The following is an 18,210-nucleotide window of genomic DNA, read 5'->3' on the forward strand; positions in this document are numbered from 1 at the left end:
ACAGTTTGGCCTTTGAGGAAGTAAGAAACAAAATAAACGTTTTAGCCAAAAAATCCTGCGACGCTTTAAATGATGATCAAAACCAAAATTAGTAAATTATTCAATTTTGATTATTTTTACCTAAAAACATTATTTTTATCATAACATTTCATTTTTAGTCTCACATCTTCAAAACAACCTCATATTTTGTTAGTTTCAGAATTAACAAAACTCATTACAAACATTTTTGAACATTGTTTTAGCTAAGTAGTCCATACATTCATGCTGGCACTATAAAAATATATGCATTTCATCTTTCAAGTTGTGGACTAATCATCTCTGGGAAGTTTAGAATAATATTTAAAGGCAAAGTTCTCCACATAGTTACAACTGAATTTACTTTTGCTGCTTGCTATGACTTAAGCCCTACATAACAAGTGTTTGAGTTCTTCCATCTTTGTATCATGGTTAGAACAGCTCATGAAAAGGACATTTTCACATGAAAACTACCAACAGAACATGAAGGCGGTTTCTTGAAATCTTTTATTTTGACTAATGGAAATTCATAGCTAATTTTCCCCATGGTTCCCACCCTTTCATCATGGTGGCATGGCAACAGGCAAGTAGCCGGTTGGATCTTTTTCCTTTGCTTGAATCTCCTCTGCTTGCGGTCAGCTGGGAATGGTCTGGCAGCTTACAAGAAACTAAAGAGTTAGCCAGGATTTTCTGCATCATTCTTTCCTCGGATGTCCAAGCTGTTGATTACCACATTTCCCTGTCACTTAGTGACACGTCATGGCCTGCATTTACATCAACCCAACACAGTGAGTTACCATGATTTAAACTGAAGAAAAACATCACGTTGGTGCTTAAAAAAAACCCTGCAGTTTGGATGAGAGTTTCTTTGGTTCATGATGGTTGGAGGAGGTCTAAGCGTGGCGCAGCAGCAGGCTCCGTGCGCCGGACGCGCCCCGATTAGGGCGGGCAGGAGCAAAAGCATTACCATACCTGCTGTAGTGGTCTTTTCACGGCACCACTTGCGCTTTTCAGGCTAATCTGGCGTCACAAAAGAGCCCCTCACTGTTGTCTCCACTGCTTTCTAATGAGATGCAAGCCGGTCACCAGGCCAGGAGCCGCCAGCCCTGCTTCTTAAATGAGGGGGAATAAGGCTGTCAGAATGAAAGGTCACATAGGAGATCCCAGGGAGTCAAGTTTGTCCCCCCCATATAAAACACACAGAACTGGAAACTCGGGAAATTGAGTAAGGAAGGGAGAAGGATGGAGCATAAAGCATGTAGATCTTGCGTCATTTACGCAGAGACAGTGCTCTTGTGTGTGCGCCCGCGCCTCCTGTGAGTGTGTTTCAGCTCCTTATCAGGTGGGGAGCAGCAGAGCAGCTGGGGGTGGAGCAACGGCAGTTTTCCATTCCTAAAGTTTGAATCACACTGTTCTCCATTCACAGTCCTGCTCGGAGCTGCATCACTTGGCTGGGAAGAGCGAAGCGTTTTGTGGAATTCTATGAGTCGCAGCTGAGTCAAACTAGAACCATGGATCTACTGTCTCGCGTTACGGCTAGAGGACATCTGCAGAAGACTGTATAGTTTTTCTCCATAGTGGATTATCATGCGGACTTCGTTCTAACGGCATAGTGGGTCTGAGCGGACAGTCGAGCAGGCGCAGCAGGGAGTTTTACGCAAAGCTGCTGGCGACCGTGACACTAAAAAATGATATTAACACGTAAGTTTATTTATTATTTTTATAAACACTTTTAGCTAAAGTGTGACTCATATTTATTTTAGTCCCTTTGACAAGCATTTTTTTTACTTCAACTTAGCGCTTTCATCAGTCTACAGCTCACCGCTCCCGCTCAGGGATGGCTGCGGAGAACAAGTTTGGTGCGTGACAATTAACGGAACTTCATCAAACAATTATTTTATATTAATTGCTAAATATATCGTGGTTAGTATGTAGTCTTTTTTCCCCTAGAACCTATACTTTTAACGTAGCTATAAAGGTTTCTCCAAGAGTTGCGCCTTGAGGGCGCAGCGCTGCGGGCTGTCAGATAAGAAATCCACCCCTCATTCAGCCTCCACGTCCCCACTCCCGTTTTCCATTCATCCTCGGGTTTGGTTCATCTAACAATTTTTGAAGTTCCGCAAACTGTGAGGTAAACGTTTTACGAAATCCCCTTCCTCAATGCTTCTGATCTCTTTTTTTTACGCACAGAGCAGCCAAAATTCAGAGCTTTGTATTTATATGTTGATGTGCAATCTGCGTATTTTCAGTTTTAAACTGTGCTGTAGATCTGTTCAGCCATATCTCTGCCCCGTCAGTGCCTACAGTTGGTATGCCGTTGGTCTAATCTCCTACATGCAAAAGAATCAGAGGGCTTACATTGATTTGAGGGTTCTCTTTCTTTCTCTTGTCTCATTCGTTCAGTCTTCTCCAGCACACACATCCTTATCAGTAACCTAAGGCCGAGAACAGATATGAGTACAGAGTGGTTCAGTTAGGCCATAAAAGTATTGGGAACGTGCTCAGAGGCACACAGGCACTCACATTTACCCATTTGCCCATTGTGACACTATGTTCTGGTCCAGTCACTCACTTTGTCTTTCAATTAGGGAAGCATTGATTCTGACTGAGCTGTGTTGGAGTTAGGGGCTATCCGATGGGAAAAGTAAATGAAGGAAGCGCGCCTCATCAACAGTCTGTGTGAAACAGGAAATAAGCTCAGGCCTTATCTGAAAGGCTGCAGAGGCATCCAGATGTTTCATGTGAATACTCTTTGGAGATCTGAAGGCTAAATTGTACCCTAATTTTTCTATAGCAAAGTGGAAACCTTCATTCCTTGAGTAGTTTTTTAATGATGTTTTTTATTGTTGGGGTGGTCATTGTAGGTATAGGCTATTATCTGTCTGTATCAAGCTTCTCAAAGGTTTTGAACAGAACTGGTCACCTGATCCAGGGATAGGACCCTCCATTTGAGCATAAATCTGTCATCAGCAGGATGACACAGGGGCCTTTGGGGTTAGCGGAGCAAATGATCCATTCCAGGCCATCTGTGTGTTTGCATGCATGTGTGCTGCTGAATTTGTGCCTGCATGCCACCAGCTGGTGGGAAATAACTGGAATGGACCATGTTAGTAACTTCATTTTCATTTTGTGGATCTGTGTGAGCGGGACAAAGCTTGAGGCTCGCCAGATGGTTATATTCCTGGCACTGTGTCCCTTGGCTAACAGTTAGACCTTCTTTGTGAAGCCCAGCTGTCCAGCAATGGAATCACAAAATATGATCCAGCGTGAAGAAGAAAAATCTGTTTTCAACCATCTTTGCATTCCAATACCGGTCATGCTAAAACCATCTCTCTGGCTTTTCAAACTTTGCTTCCATATGATGAATATATGTTTGCTGTTTTCACATAGCCAGTTGTGAAATAGTTTTAATCATAAATCATTTTTATAGTACTGAAAGTTGAGAAAGGCCCAGCAATAATTGCAAGACTTGAGGCCTCAGGCTTGACATGGCTAGCTATGTCTAAAACTATAGACGGCACCTTTTGGAATGGGAAATGCTTTATTGCTGTGTGTTTCTAAAAAACAAAAAAACAGGTTCCCCCTTGCCTCTTTTTGTAATAACACCTACAGGCACTTGTAGTGGTAGAGGTTCATAGCTGTAGGTGGAAGCTTCTTATTAAAAGGAAGAGGTTCCAAGCCCAGCTTCTAGTAGCTGTTTGGGGGCTGTTGTACGAATTAGATAAAATATATGGCCATGGTTACAAAAATCATTCCGTTCTTGTGGTTAGATTTTATACTGTCAAAAATTGTTGTTATAAACTTCATTATTGGATTTTATATTAGAAATTGTACCTTTATAGGGGTTTGATCTTTTGATTGCATGTAACTGTCAATCCACATATTTATCAGGTGTATTCCACTAATTGTCAAGCTTTTATTTTGTGTTTTGGAAAGGAAGTGCTCAGTGACCTCATATCCTGCCAAGATGGCGATGAGCTTCAAAACATGCTTTAAATCAGCTCTATAGAAACCAGGAGTCACGGCTCTTCATTTCATACTTGTGTCAGAGTTTTTTCAGATGCTTGCATTTTTGCTGTGCTTTGTGACTACCTTTAGACAGATAACAATATTAACTCAGAAAGGTAGTAGAATTGATTGACAATAGTAAATAGAACAGTCACTGTTGAGTAGATCATCATTTGCACATGCTTCTCAGGATGGGATGCTCTTCATCCCAGTTGCACTGGGGCTGCTATGTTGATTAAAAAAGGCAATATAAAAAATAACCCATTGTTTGTCATTGATTTTACATTTTAATTTCTTAATTATCAACTTTCACTTAATTTTCTGTATTGCTTTAATGAGTTAAATGTTAACTATTTTCCCAGCATGTCATCATTGCACTTTGCTTTTTTAAATTGTTTTTAAAAGAACACCACAGACTAGCACACTAGAGAGCTCAATGCACTAGCACAACTTTATAGAAACAAAGGAGTGTCAGATTAAATTGAAAGAAATTGAGTTGTCCTATTTTTTATTTGCTTAAAAAGACACAAATTTAAGCATTTCTCCATTCTCCCATTGGGGATCGGAGCTGAACCACAGAGTCTGCCAGGTTTATCACTGTATCTCTCTCGAGCCACTTTGAAGCTCTGTCAGAGTTACCCAGTCAAACCTCTAGTTGATAAGAAGCCATGACAGCCTTTTGATTTTTTTTTTTAACTGATAGTATTTTGAAACCCACAGATGATTTGATAATTCTCGATAAGCTACCAACACAGAAGATGTTGGTCGGGCATTCTTCTCAATCTGTCTTCTTCAAAGGACTAGTTGTTAGTGATAACTGCTCAGACCCATGACCTCCAGATTGCTGTGGGTGAGACTTTGAGGTGGGGAGCAGTCTCCTTTGTTTGCTGGATGCTGACAAACTCTCTCTGGAGCGAAGGCTCTGCATAGCTGGAGCCTTTTTGCCTTTCTGTGACGGAGCGAAGCCTTGGCCAGCAATTGTGAGAATTTCCTGCCACCGGAAGGGAGAGAAGAGATGTGGCAGGCTGAGCTGAAATAAGCAGAAACAGGGTTAGAGATGAGAGGAACTAAAAGGAAATCAAACAATGACTATAATAGGTTAATTTTAGTAACTTTAACTAACAGCAAACCACAGAAGTATGGCTTCTTTAGATTCAGATAAAATCTATTGAAGTTAACTCAGCTATCTTATCCTCAGATATCATTCTTATCATTTGTTCCCACAGAAAGAGAGACAGCCATCTCACCTCACGGTGTTGTTTCATTCATATGCAACAGAACTAAATGTAATTAGCTGTAAAAAGAAACTGCCCTGTTGATGCAAACAGTAATACATTTATACAGAGATGTTTCTTTTTATTTATTTACTTTCAGTTTTGTCTGAAAGCCAATTTTGACTGGTCACATGTTGGCATCAGTGGCGTGAGTCCTAGCCAGCCAGGGTGGAGCCACATCCATTCTTGCAAGACAATGCACTCTATTGGTAAAGTCAAGTTTGTTTTTAGTATTGTCCTGAAATTCTCCATCACACTGGAACATATGGAAAAGTTACCCAACTCTGTGAGCTGTTCTTATTCATGTTCAGTGTTGTACCTGAATCGACTCAGCACACACGCCACCATCGTAAAGTAATCTATTCGGCTTGATGTTAGCACAGAGATTGGCTTTTTTCTAAATGTGTGCCGTAGGACATTTGTTCTGTGTGGCTTTGTATGTGCCTTTAACCATAAGAGCGTTTGCTAAGTACACACAATCACCGGAGCCCATGTTTGTCTTGGCTGCCTCTGCCTATTATCTGCCCAGGAACAAATGAAGGGAGGGCCTCACAGCCAAGTACTCAGCAGTCAATGCAGTGCTGCTCGCCTCCTTTCCTGCAAGGGAAGCAGGAAGAGGAAGTGAGGTAGTTCCCTAGTGAGTGTTAGGAAGCTGGGGCGGACACTAAGAGGGAAAAATAATAAATAAATCAAAAGTAAAAGATGTTAAATCATTACAAAAAAAGTAAGAATGAGGTTAGTTTGCAATTATCTGTGTTTTGTAAATATTGTTGAATTTTACTTTTTTCTTCACTTTTTAATAAATGAAATAAATCTGAGGGTGTGTGGGTGTGTTTCTGTGTGTGGTTCTGGTTGTTTATGCCAGACCCCCATGTCCACTTTTTTGTAGCCAAACAAAAGGTCGACAAGAACTATGAATAATTGGGGACACATTGCAGGGGAAAACATTCGGCACCAGCATAAACGTGGTGAATACATTTGTTATCATTTCATTTTCTTAGCACGTTAAGTGACATGTCACTGTAAAGTGGATCTGACACACATTTTGTCCCATGGAGGGGTGTGCTCATGATAGCTTCTCTCCGAAAGAAGCTTATTGGATCCCATACTTTTTCAGTGAAAAGCTTTCCGTGTGTCTGTACATCTACTTTGCATTTCAATTACCGGTATCCAAGTGTCTTGCTATATATTTTTTTTTTTTTGCAAATACTGCTTCTGTACTAACACACACACACATTGATACACATACAAATGCAAGAAATCTGTAGCCCTTCGCAGTGTTTGCTTTCAAGAATGTGGGCATAATTACCCCTTAGCTTTCTATGTTCTCCTGGGTTCACAGCACTCCCTAAATACAAGGTTTAACACACACACATGGTCTTTTGAGGCATGCCATTTCAAGTCCACTGGGAGAAAATAGAAATTGTTTGTCAGAAAGTACCACTTTTTTAGTGCTACTTGACCCTTTTGGCACATGCTGGTTACATGGTTGAGATCACTCCTGGCCTGCCTACCCCACCGTGGCAGAGGGGGGACTGTTCTGGTCATGTCACACCTTGTTGTCAGAGGTTTTATCTGCTGTCTAGGCTTGCTGTTGGTATTTAAATGCTGGTATATCTTTTAGACCAGACCTAAGATTGTTGGTCTTTGTCTGACTTCAGTCTGGCAGTGTATTACGGTTAAGTTTCATCTGTTCATAGAAAACAATCAGTCCAAAGTTATTCCCAAATTATTTTTATTTAATGTTGTCTTTGCTCCACAAGAACAAAACATGCACGGTATAGCAACATAATTTAGCTTTAGAAAGTAGCAGAGTTTTGCAACTCAAATCTAAAATGCATTAGTCAGTCAATAGTCCTATTTAAAAGTGTAGCAGACTATTACAATGTCAGAGTTTCTGTTTTATCTATTGTTGTTGTTTTATATATTAGGTCTAATGGTTTGTTACAAAGTCTTTGTTGTGCTACATCAACACGCTAAGGAAGCATTGTAAAATGAGGGTCTTAAGGTCTTACGCCATGTTTGTGTCTCCTATCCAAACTACTGACTGTGTGAAGATGGTTGGCTGCCATTTGGCACATATCATCTAAAAGGCTTTCACACATAATTGGGAGACATTGCTGTGGCTCCCGACAAACCATGAACCTCAACATGCAGTCACAGTAGTTAGCACAACAACCCAAAATGTCACACCTTGTGTTTAAAAGGATTTATGAGTTTCTTTGGTTGTTCTGTGAATATGATTGACTGCAGTGACGGTGACACATTTGGCATTTTGGGTCACTTTTTCTGTCGTTTCAAAAGCGTAGGTTTTCTGAAAGCATCAAAGGCTTTCGGACACCATAGAGGCCTTATCAAAACATCCAGACTTTGGTGATGTCATTGTAAAAACTGAAAGCACCTTTCTCAGCGAAGAAGCTCGAGCTGCGCATACTTGGCAAGTGGGAACGTGAAGACAATTTACATGTAGATGCTTTGAACTCCAGTTTTGGAAACAAGAGAGAGGAGAGAGACTGATGGTTAATGAGGTGAAAGAGTTCACATGTGATAAGATCCTCACACTCTGGAGGCATTGGGCTATCTTACGACATGATTTAGGCAAAATGTAAACAAATGTCATAGCATCTGCTTGTAATTAATGGTTAATCCTGTTGATTTTTATACATCTTCTCTTTCTGTTTTTGTCTTTTTGTAGAGATTGAAGCCAAAGAGGCCTGTACCTGGCTCCGAGCTGCAGGTTTTCCACAGTACGCCCAACTTTATGAAGGTAAAAAATGCTTTCAGACACTTTATATTTGGTTGTTCAAATAAAATTTGACACTTAATTTCTTCTTCAAATTCCCAGGTTCCACTATTAAATTAACTAATATCACATATCCAAACAATGTATATATTCAAAAATACAAAAAATAAAAAATAAAAGTCTGGCTTTAACTAGTTTTATGTAATACAATCCATGCATGAAAATTTATAAAACTTTTCATTGGTCTTTGTGTAAGTGAAAGCAGGAAAACATTACCACTGTAGGATTTTTCCACTTAGCAGACACTGGTTTCAAATTCTTGGTGGTCAGGATGTTTTCACATGCAGGATGACACCTTTCAGACCATATGAAAACAAAAATAATCCACAGTTTATCCTTCTGCAGATTCTGCTATAGATAAACCTTTGTCATCTCCTTATGAGAGGTATTTTTTATTACTCGTGCAAGCAAACATTTTGCCTTCATTGCATATATGGGCTCGTTTGTTTTGTCAGTGATGTCAAGGCAATTGCCCCATGAAAGATGCCTGATATGCATTCTTTAACCTCAGTTGTTTGAAGATACTGAACTTTCACGAATAGAATTCTCTTATCATCGTTGCTCCTGAGGGGTGGAAAAGCAAGATTTCCATTTTGACCAGGGTCAGCACATTCCTGACAATATCTTGGTGTCCGTCCATCCATCCATCCATCCATCCATCCATACATCCATCCATCCCCAACATTCCATCCATAGAAGTGCATTCTGTTTTGACACAGACTAACCTTTATCAGTGCTGCAACTGGGTGAAAAGGTGACCCTGCTGCTGAAGTAAAGTAGAGTGCAAAAACAAGAAACAGAAGGAAGTCAGAGCGCGGAGCAGAAGTGGAGTAGCTATTGTCAGTCTTCAATCAGTCCCCTGTTCTCTCCCTCTGTGCTCCATATCCCCCCTGCCTGCCCACTTTCAAAGCTGCAGCTGTGTTTGTTTGGTCGGCTAAGACGCTACTTCCTCTTTTAGCTTTTCATCAAGAGTGTATGGGGGAGAATGAAGATGTTTGAGCAGTGGGTGTGTTTGGGGCAAGTTGGGGGATAACTAGTCTCATCTGCACACACTGACTGAATGAGCTTCTTCCACTAACCTGACTTTTATTTTAGATGCCCAGTTTCCCATCGACATTTCTTCAGTCACCAGAGACCATGACTTCCTTGATCGGGATGCCATTGAGGCTCTTTGCAGGTAAGATAACAAGATATACCACACCTTGCTTTTGCTGGAATGCGCCTTTCTTTTCATTTTTTGTGGGCTATCACATATTTGCCCTCACATGAAATTGCAAGAGCATGACTTCAAAAGGCAGCTTGCTTTAAAACGTTTTAGATTAGATCAATACCCAATTGAGTCTTTTATGCCATTATTGCAAGCACACATGTCACTCCTACCACTTATTGTTAAGTAGTAATAGTGAAACAGCTAATATTTGAAATTGTTGTACTCTAGTAGAAGGGGTATAAAACGTCTCATCTTATTCACTTCTTTAGTACAAAGTGTACAATTCCTACCACAAATATCTGATTGTAATCTGATTTATCAAACTATTGGACTTAACAAGTGACATAAACAGGACAACCTGATGTCTTTTGTCCTACCATTGCAGATATCTAACAATCAGATATTGGATGAATAAATCAAGATTTCTCCCTGAAAAGTCGATACTTCCCAGGCTGGATCGACCTTTATGCATATTGTAGTTTTACATGTAGTAGTAGTGCTGCCTAACGGAGGCCAGTTTTGTTTCTTTTTTGCAGAGTGTAAAGGAAAAACAGCAGCAATGTGTTGTTCATTTTTAGATATATTAGTCACTGTATTAGCAAAACTAACGCTATAACGTTTACAATTGCAATCTTTACAGAGAAGAGACGCTTTGGGCTTTGAAAGAGATAGAAAGTAAAAAAGTTATAACATTATGTAGCGCTTCGAAATAAATCAGTGAACTGAGTCACAAGTAGACTAGGATTTTCTCATGATCACTTTTCCATCTATGTAATTACTCCCAGTAATCTGATTTTTGTGGGCATAAAAATGGGCTCATTAACTTGTTTTTATTTAAAAAGGGCCTACTGATGCTAGACGTCACTAGAAAAGGCTGTCTTTGTCAACACTGCATTAATTACCATACGTGAAGGGTGTTGATATGTTCTTAAACGTAATGAGTTCCTTCACCAAATTCCAGCTCTTAATAATGAACCCCAGTAGGTGTCCTTCCAAACATCTGGAAACTATCATCTTAAGAGAGTCTACTCTTAACAGCCTTTCACCCTTTTCCCAAAGCCGCAGCCATCCTTTGGTTTCCATCACTCCATTTCTCCATTGTTATATGATATGCACTCACAGGAGGGTGGACCCCACCAGTGCCCTTGGTCCCCTTCTCCAGGTGGCAGGGGGGATAAGCTTTCTGTCCCCTCCCCACATTTTTTTACACCACTCCAGCAGATTTCATTCTCCCCACTTTCCTTATCTGCGCCTTTATGTCCACGGAGGGGATTATCCTTCAGCAGCTCATTAGCCAGACTTGTGGCTCTACAGCATCCCCTGTCTCTCTTTTCTCCAGATCTGCTGTTCATTTTGTTTGCATCCTATCTGTTGTAATAGTTTTAAAACATTGGAATGTTTTGATTATTTACTCAATTTTTGTGATTCTGTGTTTGCAGGCGACTAAATACCCTTAACAAGTGTGCTCTAATGAGACTGGATCTATCCCCACAAAGAAAAAGAGTAAGTTTTATGCTCACACCTGTACTTCCTTCAAATTTGAAACCCCCCCCTGACCATCTCCTCAAATAGGATTTAATTTTCCCACTCCCACTACCAGTTTGCCAGTGGATCAAAGGGGAAAAAACAGCGTTGTTGAGTTTATTTCTAGATCAGGCATGCTGTGTGAACCCTAGCTAGAGGCAGGATATCTTCAAGGGCTTTCATTAACTGGGACCTCCTCCCATTAAAGGCATGCTATGCTCCTTTGTCACATACTTCCTCAATACTCTGAATTCATATAAACTGCTAGTATTTTGTGACTTACTTGTGAAGTAATTTTGAACAGGAATGAAACTTTAACAAATGAAAGGTATTTTTCTAACAATCACATACTAATACTAAGTGCTCCTTTATTTCTTTTACTTTCAAACAACAAAAGAAATGGCAAAATTCCAACTATAGACTTGTTACAAGTAAACTTTAAAGTCCAGACAAAAACTTTAATGAAATCTATTTTTTATTCAAATACAATGTAATTCCATGGCAGCATAGCACCATGCCTGTTCTATGCATAGTGGTTTTCATCAGAATGACCCTCAACTTTCTTTTCAGCATACTGAGGGACATAATGGGGCCAAAAAGGTTATTTGGCTCCTTGACTCCTTGGCTTCTATATGACAGCAACCAACCACGCTAAAGCCCCCCTCCCCACCCAGACAACTTAGGAATGCATTGATCTCCTCATGTCTTCACATTCTCTATCCTTTTACATCACCTTCTGTCTACTTTTCTCTCTATTTTACTATCCTTTTACTTTTCTTTTTATGATCTCCTCTGTGTGACCTTGATGATAGCGACCTTTGCTGACTGCTTTGTTGATTTGATGGATTTGGGATAAGAGATTGACAAACAGTCACATTTCTGTTGGCCTATCACTGCTCAAAATACAATACGGAATGAAAAAAGAATGTGTTTATTTTGGATTCCAACCAGGAAAGCTAGAGAAAAAATGATAATGATAAAAAGTAAAATAAAAGTTGAAGTCCATCCATCTCCTGCTTATATCCTACCCTAATGAGTAGGAGTTTGTGTGTGCCTGTGTGTGAATGCACATGCGTAGACAGAGAAGATAAAGACTATTAGGTAAGTGACCCCAGTCTGGCTGGCTGGTTGCACTGTGAGCTGTGGGGGTCATGATGGAATTTCCTGGATTCCCTTCAGGGTCTGAGATAGATTAACTACACTGGGGGCGCGGTGTATTATGTTAAAATGCCTGCAAATTGATTGGAACTCAAAGAGGACTACTTCAGTCCCTGCCCCATGTCAAGAAAATGTATATGTTAAATCCTCAGTTTCCTCAATTATTGAAGAGATAATAATAGACTGACGGTGATTGTAAGCAGAAATGCTATTTTTTGCTTGTTTCTGCTATTTTCTTGAATCACTTATTCACATCTCTTGAGGATGATCTTGTGCAATGGAAATACTTGACAACTTGAGCAAATAGTTGTATTGTCTTACGTAAACAAGCACCTCTCATTTTGCATAATGTCCTCTCCCTCCCTTGCCCTGTATTCAGAGTGAAGATTCGGATGAGGACGAACCTTGTGCCATTAGTGGCCGCTGGACCTTCCAGAGGGACAGCAAGCGCTGGTCACGAATGGAAGATTTGGAGGTGTTTTCAGAGTTACAAGCAGATCCTGTCCAACCCTCGTTTCCCAAGGACCAAGTATCCCAGAAAGGCAAGCTGGGTTTGCGTGAAGGCAACAGTTCAGAGAGCGTGCTCACTGATCTCAGTGAGCAACCTGAAGTTGGCTCTATCCATAGCAGTGGTTCTGGAGGAAGAGGAGAAGAAAAGGGCCATGCTGCAGCCTTGCTAAATGAAACTATCCCTACTGGTGCCCTTCGTGCCAATTCAGTGGCTAGCATGTGTTCATCTTCAGGCACAGGTGGGTCAGGAGGAGCCAATGAAGACTCTTTATCCGATGGGTTACCTCCGTCACCCCTGGATTCGTTCCGACAGTTCACCTTTGATGTCGATACAGGAATGGTAGGGGGACATCTGGACAGAGGAGAAGGCAGTGGCAAAAGTGCCCGTTCTAGAGCTAAAGGCTTCCTCAAGAGGATGGAGAGTCTGCGGCTTCGCAGTGGCACTTCCTCCAAGAGAAAGAAGAAGACTAGCCCTACCAACGGAAGGATCGAAATTAGTGGCCCTGTTATCAAAGAAGGTTTTGATGATGACAAACTCAGAAAGCTTAACTGTGTGGACATCTCAAGCATCAATCTGAATAACCAGTGCAATCCCACTCAGACGATGACTCTTAACCGGAATCGCTCTTTATCTTACTCCACTCAGACCAGCAATGGAAGCACTGGCAGCACTGGGAGCAGCCAGTCTGAAGCCAGCAGTGGGAGTGCGGTGAGCACTCCAAGCCCTGTCACCCGAGCTCGTAGCCACAGCACGGCAGCAGGTTTCAGTAAAAGAGGAGGGATGTATTTGGAAGGATTTGACCCTTTCAGTTTTCTCCAACAAGTCCCAGATCGGCAGCCGTCTCTGCCTAAGTCTGCCCCACCCATCTCCTGCCAATCTGGTAGTGGGATGTCAAGTGATGAACAGAACTGCAGGAGCAACTGCAGCATTCCAGACAAGATCAGACAAGAAGAAGATGAGGAAGACGATGATGAGGAAGAGGGGGGCATGATTTTTTTCTATTTGCCAGAAGACCACAAGCCTGGAACTTTCCCCAAAGACTTGCATGATGGGAATTCACGTAATAACAATGGGAATGATAATGGGAACTCTGTGGTCCTCAGGGGACGGCAAAGTAGACGCCAGCGTTGTTCCTCTTCGGGCTCTGTTGACTGTCGCCTTAGTTTTTATGACAACGTCCCCTACACTGAGAGAGAGGAGGAAGAGGGGGATGAACACAAACTGGAGGAAGTGTTGCAACACGTTAGCGGCCTGCAGCGCTTCGTTAATGCCTGGTCAGAAGCTGCAGCCTGTGAAGAGGAAGAGGAAGATGACGATGAAGTGGAGGAAGGAGACTCCGATTCAGCCTTGGACTCTGCATCCCCTTGTCCTTCGTCCCCTTTGCAGAACAGACTGGAAGAGACTGAGAATGGAAGTGACCAAGACAGCACAGGAAACCCTCTGGGGGAAGCAGAAGAAGGGATGCGAGAGAGGAGGGACTCAGGAGTTGGAGCATCACTAACTCGAACCAGCAGGTTAGTAAAGATTGCAAATACCTTGATGAGATTTTAATGGATTGTAGGTAACAAAAGCACTTCAACAGTCCTCCAATTTACCTGCTGTTTTGTAGAAATTATCTTCAAAGAAACCCTTTTTTCCCATAAACATAGTTTACTCTTTTCCATTATAAAGGAATTATCATTTCAGAAAAAAAGTGCATATATAAACAGTGAGGCAGCTATAAAAGATGATTAAAAACGAAGTGACAGCAAAGGATAACAGAGGTGCAAGCTGAGACTTCTCTACTTACATAATGATGGCAAGTAGTTAGGAATGTGGCTTGGTCTCCATGGGGACTGTTCCTTTGCTCTCAAGAATTCACCAGCAAAATTGCACATGGTGTTTTGTAGATAATCTCTTGATTGATGTATACATACATCCTTGTAATCCCTAAACTGATCACTTGGCCACACGCAGTATTTGTTCATGTTTTGTGTTATTTTCCACTTTTACGTATACAGAGGCGTGGCATAGTTCCTTAAGAGTGAAACTTGTGATTTTTTTATCTTATTTTTTCACTTCCCATGTCTCAATTTCTGCTTTCTTATGCTCTTCCAACATCTTCCAGACCCCAAAAACTTCGCTGGCCAAGCTTTCAGAACTCCCATCGACCCAGTTTGGCTTCTGCCCAGCTCCAGATTAGCTGCCAGTCCGTGCTGCAAATGAATCTGTTGCAGAAACTTTCCCTTCTGCAGCTCACCGCACTGCTGGAGAAACACACCCCTACGAACAAACATGGCTTTAGTTGGTGAGTGGATATGAGTAAAGCAGAGGGGGAAAATACAGAACAGATATAGAGAGAAGCAAAAGGTTTAGTGACACTATGACATACAGCTTCTTTTTCATGTAAAACAGTCCATGCGTCCGTCACATTGTTCTTCGAAGTGATGTCTCCAAATAAACTCTTTCAAACTTCTCCATACTGCTCTTCGTCCAATCCACTCCATCTGCTAGTTGTTGTATAGCGCTGTGACGGCTGTCCACACAGAGGTTGGGTTTCACATTCTTTTCCCAGGGCTGTAATTGCTGAGAAGGGGTGTACATTGTCTTCTTCACAAGCGTGCAATCATGGCAGTTCACACGCAAGGTGCTGTGCTAGAGGGTGGAAAGAACTGCCCACTTCTCAAATGATCTATTTCTAATATCTCCTAAACCATTAGTAGGCAACAGCTTTGACCCCACTTTAAATCAAACTCTTCTATTATGTGTTTACATTCAATGTCCCAGTGTTGATTGTGACAGATGTTTTAGTTTTATCATCCCTCTAGGCAGAAATATTGCTTTCTCTGTTTTGTATCATTAGAATGTCAAGTTCTTAGAAGTTTACCACTGAAATAGAATATTTTATATTATTTTTTCACAGGCAAGTCATATTTCTTGAGTCAGTTCCCTTGGATTTTATGTAATCGCTTAAACCCAAGTACCAAAAAGTGAAAAAAAAACAAAATTTGGTTGTTTTTCTTCTGCTCCAGGCTTCTCTTTGACAAAAACAAAAGACGCCATGACAGTCCCATGATGGGCTCAATGAGTCAAATTGTTGATCATTTGAGGCCGTGCGTGTTCAGGATTCCAGCTGCTGATCATAAAATGTTCATTTTTCCATAACAGTCGTTCTTAGAAGAACTTTGGGTCTTGTGAACATGAGCTTGTACAAAGACGGGCTTGTACTGACTCACGCACAGGCTACAAAAAACATTCACACTTTCGCAATGGGACACGCATCCATAAATCTGGAGGCACTCTCTCGTGAAATGGATAGTACTTTATGTTTTATCCCTGAGTTTGTGGTTATTCACTAACTCTCTGCTGACAACTACGTGCACACTTACAGAAAGCAAAATATGATTTGAAAGCAACTGTATGAAAACAAGCTAAAATCTGGCTTTTTTTCATACATTTGTCCTAAAATTTTCCTTGAAATTGATACCTTGAAGTTAGGCAATTAGTATTTAACACTGCAGAATTTTATTTTAGGTCAGTATCATGAATCTTACATGTAAGTTGTGCTAAGATAACCCTGTCAATATTAAAAGGAATATTCGCATGTAAGAAAAGTAACAAACATCTGGATTTTCCAAATAAAATAACAGCTAATATTTGATTTTATCATCCAAAAACAGGGCTGTTCCAAAGTTTATGAAGCGGATCAAGGTGCGTGACCACAAAGACAGAAACGTGTTTGGTGTTTCACTACAAGTCATCGTCCAGCGGACTGGCCAGCCCCTCCCACAAGGAATACAACAAGCCATGCGCTATTTGCGCAACAATTGTCTTGACCAGGTATCAATAGACTCACATACACAGTACATACTATCGACTGTATCTGAGAACTGGACTGAGTGACCCCTCCCTCCTGGTGTTCCAAAGGACCCAACGTTCCATGAAACCAAAATCCTTTAATTGAGGAATAAACAGCTATTATTCAGTCATTCTGTTTGTCAGAATGACCATTCTTCATCTGCTATTTTTTTTTTTCTTGCTAATTCCATTGTTTTTTAAATTATTTTCCTGTAGTGCAAGTTATTCAAGTTCAAAGTGTTTTGGTAGACAAACTCTCTTCAGCTTGCTTTCAAATGGCAGGGTTATGGACTTCCAACAAGCTCACTCCTAAATTTTGAGGGTTGTAGCAATAGAAATGTTGACTCAGACCAACTTACTGCCTACTGACGATTTCTGGTTCCAACATGGCATAGTCTGCGTGAAAAATTGGCAACTGAATTGACTTAATTTTGTTGGAACTAGAAGTAAGATGTTTTCCATGGGTGAGGCCACACTCACTGTCCAGTTTTCATACAGTCAATGGAACATACATACTTATGTTGGAAGCATAATTCTTAAAGTAAGAGCCAAGGGTGGAAAGACTGAACTGTATGTATAGAAATCATGTTGAGTTCACACTTCTGCAGGACACCCCAAACTATCTTTAGCAACCTTGCAACTTTGGATTCATGGGATTATACAGTATAAAAACAATGAATCAATCATACTCCTTTTACTTACTCGGTTGATGCATAGACTTCAACCATGCTGTGCAGTATTAGCTGTTGAAATAGCTCGTGCAAGTGCAGCTCCAACAATAGAGAGCGTGCTGGTGAACATACACTTGTAAAAACTCATATAAAATCTTTCAACTCCAATCAGAAAACCAACAAAGAAACTGTCTAACACTCAAAGTCCACAGTTCAAGATAACACCTTCCGTCTAACCACATAAAACATGGTTTCATTCAAAAACACAAATACTCTCTAATGACTCAAGTGACGCACTTTGTTTTTTTGGATAAGATTAAAACATCTTTTTGCCTCAGGTGGCTGGATTGCATAAGCTCTTAGTTTTAGAACATTTGCAGTCAATCACACTTGTATCCATGATTGTTTTTACTGGACATTACGTAAGATGGATTAGTGAGCTGGATAGAGTTTGATTCCTACTTATGCTGTGCGTACACAGCTTCTCTCTTCACACTTAATCTCAATGTATGTTAAAACTGGTGAGACGTGGTGAGAATCCTACCATGCAGGGATTTGTAAATCACAACCAAGTGCAAAATATGAAGAAAATAAAACCTGATAGTATTATTTTCAACGTGAAAAAATTCCTCTGAACAAATTTTAGTTAATGAACAATACTTAAACTCTTCACTTTTTAAGTAGTCACCTTTTTTTCTGCCCTAAAAGGCCCAACATAAAGTCCTACCCAGAATTGTGTGCAATTATTGGTGCAATGGCCAACACCTGTTTCCAGATGAAAAGAAATAACTCAAACTGAGGCTAAACAGCGAAATGTGTCAAAAGTCTATAAGGAAACATGTAATGATAATTTTTCATTTGCTTTCTTCCTCTTCCAGGTGGGCCTTTTTAGGAAATCTGGAGTTAAATCTCGTATTCAGGCTCTTCGTCAGATGAACGAGGCGAGCGGCGCCGATGGGTGTGGAGTCAACTACGAGGGCCAGTCAGCTTATGATGTTGCTGACATGTTAAAGCAGTATTTTAGAGACTTACCAGAACCGCTGTTCACGAGCAAACTGTCAGAAACTTTTCTTCAGATCTATCAGTGTAAGTGCAATACCAAAATCACACTTTTAGGGGAATATATGTATTTGGTCCCTTTTTTCTTAAAAAAAAACCCCAACACATTTTTTGAGTTAAAGCCAAGTCACACATGTGCA

At 40.7% G+C, this 18,210-nt stretch overlaps 1 protein-coding gene across 4 annotated transcripts in view; it reads left to right on the plus strand.

Annotated features, from left to right (window-relative positions):
- Positions 1 to 18,210, plus strand: part of dlc1 (DLC1 Rho GTPase activating protein) — a 75,868-nt gene that overhangs the window by 51,950 nt on the left and 5,708 nt on the right. For 3 of the 4 annotated variants that reach the window (XM_011475294.4, XM_078943408.1, XM_020703198.3), the window contains 7 exons: positions 7,993 to 8,064; positions 9,196 to 9,277; positions 10,750 to 10,813; positions 12,372 to 14,017; positions 14,611 to 14,790; positions 16,163 to 16,322; positions 17,890 to 18,097. In XM_011475294.4, the coding sequence (XP_011473596.3) occupies positions 7,993 to 8,064; positions 9,196 to 9,277; positions 10,750 to 10,813; positions 12,372 to 14,017; positions 14,611 to 14,790; positions 16,163 to 16,322; positions 17,890 to 18,097 (2,412 nt within the window). Of the gene's footprint in view, positions 1 to 1,421; positions 1,717 to 7,992; positions 8,065 to 9,195; positions 9,278 to 10,749; positions 10,814 to 12,371; positions 14,018 to 14,610; positions 14,791 to 16,162; positions 16,323 to 17,889; positions 18,098 to 18,210 lie in introns of those variants that run through there. The other variant, XM_004065862.5, reaches the window with a different exon arrangement.

The sequence above is a fragment of the Oryzias latipes genome (assembly GCF_053564925.1).
Source record: "Oryzias latipes strain Hd-rR chromosome 1 unlocalized genomic scaffold, Olatipes_Hd-rR_3.1 chr1_Y".
In the NCBI taxonomy this organism is placed as follows: Eukaryota; Metazoa; Chordata; class Actinopteri; order Beloniformes; family Adrianichthyidae; genus Oryzias; species Oryzias latipes.